Here is a 6331-nt window from a genome sequence, read left to right on the forward strand (position 1 = left end):
CTTTATCAGCGAAATGGAAGGAGAGGCATTTGGTCTTTTAATGATGTATTTTCATTATGATAAAATTCTTCTCTGTATTTCAGCAGATATCAACAGACAAGATCATCTGTGTACCTGTGCCGGAAGGTTTCTTGATGACTACCATGCAATGGAACAAAAGTGCTCTTAAAGGTCGTAAATTAAATAGTTTCCATTCTGGATTTAAGACTGACCTAGACCGTGAACAGTACAATTTAATGGATCAGTATTGTTATGATCATGCAATCCAGTGGTATTCCAAGTATTTTCCTTACATTGCTATCATTCACACACTTATATTCTTGATAAGCAGTAACTTCTGGTTCAAATTTCCAGGAACAAGTTCCAAAATTGAGCACTTCATATCAATCCTAGGAAAATGTTTAGATTCCCAGTGGACCACTAAGGCACTTTCAGAAACTGTTTATGAGGATTCTGATTTACAGATTCCACAAAGAACAGTTTTATCAAATGAACCATCTATACCTTGCTCTTTAAACCATCAACAATCTTCTGAAACGGCCCTCTTGTTGGGAGACAAAGAAATCAGTAACGACAAAATCTGTGAGAATGAACCGCAAGCCTCTCTGTGCAAGCCTCCATCTAAGACTTTCAAGACAGTTGGGGGCGGTGTTTATGGCCATGCCGCAGTGAAAATCTTGGACAAAAAGGAAGGAGAACAAGCAAAGGCGTTGTTTGAAAAGGTCAAAAAGTTTCGTCTTCACACTGAAGAAGGTCATATTCTTTATATGATGTACATAAGACAGACTGTTTTACGTTGCATTCAAACAATTTTCATCCTAGCCTACTTCGTAACTCGGATACCTCAAATGAAACATATTGTCCACTGTGTAGACAAAATTCATATTACAGGCTTCACAGAATTTTTCTGCATCCATGGCCTTTGGAGGATATTCAGGATGTTGTCCATTGTGTATGTCGTGGTTATCTTCATTTATTTTATAACGTGCATCTACACACTGTACTGGATTTTTTATTTCAAACTTAAGGAATATTCTTTTGCATATGTCCGAGAAGAAACTGGGATTGATGATATTCCAGATGTGAAGAATGACTTTGCATTTTTGCTGCACCTTATTGACCAGTATGATAAATTGTATGCCAGGAAGTTTGCTGTCTTTCTCTCTGACGTCAGTGAAAATAAGCTCCGCCAACTGAACTTGAGTTACGAATGGACACATGAGAAGCTTCAGCAACGTATAGTTACTAATGAAGACAATAAAATTGAATTGCATCTCTTCTTGCTGCCTGGTATTCCTAATAGTGTTTATGATATTTATAACCTGGAAGTATTAAAGCTTGAATTTATTAAAGACATCTCAATTAGTGCAGCCATCTCACAGCAAACCTCACTTCAAGAACTGTGGGTGTACAACTGTACAATAAAAGTAGAAAACCGAGCACTTGCATTTTTAAAAGATACAATAACCATTTTAAGAGTACGGTTTGCGAATGCTTATGAAATACCACAATGGATGTATTGCCTTAAGAATCTTCGTGTATTGTATCTTGAAGGCAACTTGTTAATTGACAACAAATCTTCTCTAGTCCTGCAGTCATTTTGTGACTTAGAACGGCTTAGATCTTTACATTTAAAATCAAATGTCACCAAAATACCTGCAGCAGTCATTGATGTTGCCCACCATCTTCAGCACCTAACTATTGACAATCAGGGCAAAAGGTTCACCACTCTCAATAGCCTTCGAAAGATGCTTTGCCTGTCCGTTTTAAAACTATACAGCTGTGATCTGGAGCAAATCCCAAGTGCCATATTTAGCCTGAGCAATCTCCAAGAATTAGATCTCAAAGACAACAACTTGAGGACCTTAGAAGAGTTGGCTAGTTTCCAACATCTTCGCAAACTCACCACGTTGAAGCTTCATTACAACAAAATTGCACAGATTCCAGTGTACATTGCCAAAGCTAGCTCACTTGAAATGCTGTATTTAACGAACAACAACATTAGTTTTCTTCCATCCAATCTGTTTAAGCTCACTAGGCTACAGCATCTGGACGTTGGTCATAACAACATTACACGCATTCCTCCTGAGATAGAACGACTGGCGGATCTTCATTACTTCAATATTGAGAGTAACCAAGTGTCTGAATTACCCTTGGAATTGTTTTATTGTACAAAGCTTCGAGTGCTAATACTTTCACATAATCTTTTGACATACATTCCACCCAAGGTGAAAAATCTGATACAGCTGCGACAGCTAGAGCTAAAAGGGAACAAACTGCAGTATTTGCCACCTGAACTGGGGAAGTGTCAGTGTCTGAAGGGAAATCAGCTGAATGTGGAAGAGGATGTTTTCAACACGCTGCCATATGAAGTCAGAGAAGAATTTATAAACAGAGAATCTAAGTGAACTGCAAATATATTTCAATACTGTCTTTAAAAGGGCTGCCACAGTGGCATAGCAGTTAAAGCAACACTATTACAGCTCAGGGCATTGGAGTACAGAGTGTCTGTAAGAAGTTTGTATGCCTTCCCCGTGAACGCATGAGTTTCCTTAAAGTGCTCCGGTTTTCTCCTATATTCCAAAGACGTACCAGTTAGTAGATTAATTGGCCATTTTAACTTGTCCTGTGATTAAGCTAGGGTTAAATAGGTGGGTTGCTGGGTGGTGTGGCTCAATGGGCTGGAAGGACCCCTTTCTTGTTGTATTTCTAAATAAATAAATAATCAATTTTGGAGCATTTTATAACATCGGGTGTGTATAGTGTTCAAATATATCCTTGTGTTTTTAAAAATTCATCCAGGATAATTTTTCAAACTACTACTTAAATTTACTTGTACTTTTATTGCAGTGAGATACACATCTCAAAACATAAAAATGCTCACAAAAAAGCTGCCGAGCATGGAGGGGAGTATTTAGAAGAGATTGTATTCCTCGAAAAAGCTGAGAATTGCCAATATATGCATTTAAGGCAAGGTTTCTCAACAGGGGTTCCGTGAGAGATCGTGATTAAAAAAAACCCATCAGTTTTTGAACTTCGCGCGATGCTGGTGCTCACAGTGGTGGGTAGTGGATGAGCAGCCCTGTTAGCAATCTCATTCGAGGTCTCTCAGCCCAGTGTGTGGCAGCATGCAGCTGGACCATGTTTATTTGGATGAATCCATTCTCAGTTTTTGATGCGAGATAGGGGAGACCGACATTAATTGAAGAGTGCTGTACTGCACAGAGGGGAAGACAGTAGGCTGATGAGGTGCACTGTATTGTATGGAGGGCAGGATGGTGGGCTGATAATTGGTGAGCGTTATATTGCACGGAGGGGAGGACAGTGGGCTGATAATTGGCGAGAGCTGTATTGCACGGAGGGGTGGACAGTGGGCTGATAATTGGCGAGAGCTGTATTGCACGGAGGGGTGGTCGGTGGGCTGATAATTGGCGAGAGCTGTATTGCACGGAGGAGTGGTCGGTGGGCTGATAATTGGCGAGAGCTGTATTGCATGGAGGGGTGGACGGTGGGCTGATAATTGGCGAGAGCTGTATTGCACGGAGGGGTGGTCGGTGGGCTGATAATTGGTGAGAGCTGTATTGCATGGAGGGGTGGTCGGTGGGCTGATAATTAGTGAGAGCTGTATTGCACGGAGGGGTGGACGGTAGGCTGATAATTGGTGAGAGCTGTATTGCATGGAGGGGTGGTCGGTAGGCTGATAATTGGTGAGAGCTGTATTGCATGGAGGGGTGGTCGGTAGGCTGATAATTGGTGAGAGCTGTATTGCATGGATGGGTGGTCGGTGGGCTGATAATTGGCGAGAGCTGTATTGCACGGAGGGGTGGTCGGTGGGCTGATAATTGGTGAGAGCTGTATTGCACGGAGGGGTGGTCGGTGGGCTAATAATTGGCGAGAGCTGTATTGCACGGAGGAGTGGTCGGTGGGCCGATAATTGGCGAGAGCTGTATTGCACGGAGGGTTGGTCGGTGGACTAATAATTGGCGAGAGCTGTATTGCACGGAGGGGTGGTTGGTGGGCTAATAATTGGCGAGAGCTGTATTAAATGGAGGGGTGGACGGTGGGCTGATAATTGGCGAGAGCTGTATTGCATGGAGGGGTGGTCGGTGGGCTGATAATTGGCGAGAGCTGTATTGCATGGAGGGGTGGTCGGTGGGCTGATAATTGGTGAGAGCTGTATTGCATGGAGGGGTGGACGGTAGGCTGATAATTGGTGAGAGCTGTATTGCATGGAGGGGTGGTCGGTGGGCTGATAATTGGTGAGAGCTGTATTGCATGGAGGGGTGGTCGGTGGGCTGATAATTGGTGAGAGCTGTATTGCATGGAGGGGTGGACGGTAGGCTGATAATTGGTGAGAGCTGTATTGCATGGAGGGGTGGTCGGTGGGCTGATAATTGGCGAGAGCTGTATTGCACGGAGGGGTGGTCGGTGGGCTGATAATTGGTGAGAGCTGTATTGCACGGAGAGGTGGTCGGTGGGCTGATAATTGGTGAGAGCTGTATTGCACGGAGGGGTGGTTGGTGGGCTAATAATTGGTGAGAGCTGTATTAAATGGTTGGGTGGTCGGTGGGCTGATAATTGGTGAGAGCTGTATTGCATGGAGGGGTGGTCAGTGGGCTGATAATTGGTGAGAGCTGTATTGCATGGTTGGGTGGTCAGTGGGCTGATAATTGGCAAGAGCTGTATTGCATGGTTGGGTGGTTAGTGGGCTGATAATTGGTGAGAGCTGTATTGCATGGAGGGGTGGACGGTAGGCTGATAATTGGTGAGAGCTGTATTGCATGGAGGGGTGGTCGGTGGGCTGATAATTGGCGAGAGCTGTATTGCACGGAGGGGTGGTCGGTGGGCTGATAATTGGTGAGAGCTGTATTGCACGGAGAGGTGGTCGGTGGGCTGATAATTGGTGAGAGCTGTATTGCACGGAGGGGTGGTTGGTGGGCTAATAATTGGTGAGAGCTGTATTAAATGGTTGGGTGGTCGGTGGGCTGATAATTGGTGAGAGCTGTATTGCATGGAGGGGTGGTCAGTGGGCTGATAATTGGTGAGAGCTGTATTGCATGGTTGGGTGGTTAGTGGGCTGATAATTGGCGAGAGCTGTATTGCACGGAGGGGTGGACGGTAGGCTGATAATTGGCGAGAGCTGTATTGCACGGAGGGGTGGACGGTGGGCTGATAATTGGCGAGAGCTGTATTGCACGGAGGGGTGGACGGTGGGCTGATAATTGGTGAGAGCTGTATTGCACGGAGGAGTGGTCGGTGGGCTGATAATTGGTGAGAGGTGTATTGCACGGAGGGGTGGTCGGTGGGCTGATAATTGGTGAGAGCTGTATTGCATGGAGGGTGGTCGGTGGGCTGATAATTAGTGAGAGCTGTATTGCATGGAGGGGTGGTCGGTGGGCTGATAATTGGTGAGAGCTGTATTGCATGGTTGGGTGGTCAGTGGGCTGATAATTGGCGAGAGCTGTATTGCACGGAGGGGTGGTCGGTGGGCTGATAATTGGTGAGAGCTGTTTTGCACGGAGGGGTGGTCAGTGGGCTGATAATTGGCGAGAGCTGTATTGCATGGTTGGGTGGTCAGTGGGCTGATAATTGGCAAGAGCTGTTTTGCACGGAGGGGTGGTCAGTGGGCTGATAATTGGCAAGAGCTGTATTGCACGGAGGGGTGGACGGTAGGCTGCTGAGTGTGAAGTGCATTTTCCGAACATTGAATTGACTCGCCCAACTTGGGCTGTGAAGTCAGTCCCTCCCTCCTGAATTACCTCCCCAACTTCCCCGACGCAGGGCGTGAACAAATTCTACTGGTGTAGTAGAAAACTGGAGGGAAATTTTCATTCTAAAGGGATATTTACGTGCTGCGATTCAGCTGCTGGCCCAACATTTTGCTGTCGTTGTAAACTTTGTAAAAGGTGGATTGTGTAGGTTAGAAGTGAATTGCTTTGAGAAGTTTTCGTATTTTTTGTGGTTTTCTCATTTCACTTTTTATTAACCCCTGTGTTTTACAGACATGTCTGACAGTACAATCTTCTGAGTCATTTCACTTCAGTAGTGCAACAATGGACAGAACAAAAGTCCGCCCTTACAATGAAAGCTACTTATCAATGGTTTCCCATGGACTGGTGATCCACGTTGTCCTGTTCCATTGTGCCTGGTCTGTGGCAAACAACTTACACATGTAGCAATGGCTCCAACAAAACTGAAAAGACACTTAACTAGACACTTAAAAAGACACTGCCATATGACACATAAAAATGCAGATTATTTTAAATGGCTATTGGAATCTCAAAGCAAACAGAGTAAAGCTTTGTTAATAAAGTCACAGTCAGTAAAGGTG

General features: G+C 44.8%; 1 protein-coding gene across 2 annotated transcripts in view; it reads left to right on the forward strand.

Moving 5' to 3' along the window:
* The window catches only part of LOC140736751 (volume-regulated anion channel subunit LRRC8C-like), a 120271-nt gene extending 117583 nt beyond the window's left edge, over positions 1-2688 (forward strand). Inside the window, exon 3 of one of the 2 annotated variants that reach the window (XM_073062642.1) lies at positions 84-2688. In XM_073062642.1, the coding sequence (XP_072918743.1) occupies positions 84-2408 (2325 nt within the window). In that variant the 3' untranslated portion in view covers positions 2409-2688. The remainder of the gene's footprint in view (positions 1-83) is intronic. The other variant, XM_073062643.1, reaches the window with a different exon arrangement.
* The last annotated feature ends 3643 nt before the right edge of the window (positions 2689-6331 follow it).

The sequence above is a fragment of the Hemitrygon akajei genome, chromosome 12, assembly GCF_048418815.1.
Source record: "Hemitrygon akajei chromosome 12, sHemAka1.3, whole genome shotgun sequence".
Classification (NCBI taxonomy): Eukaryota; Metazoa; Chordata; class Chondrichthyes; order Myliobatiformes; family Dasyatidae; genus Hemitrygon; species Hemitrygon akajei.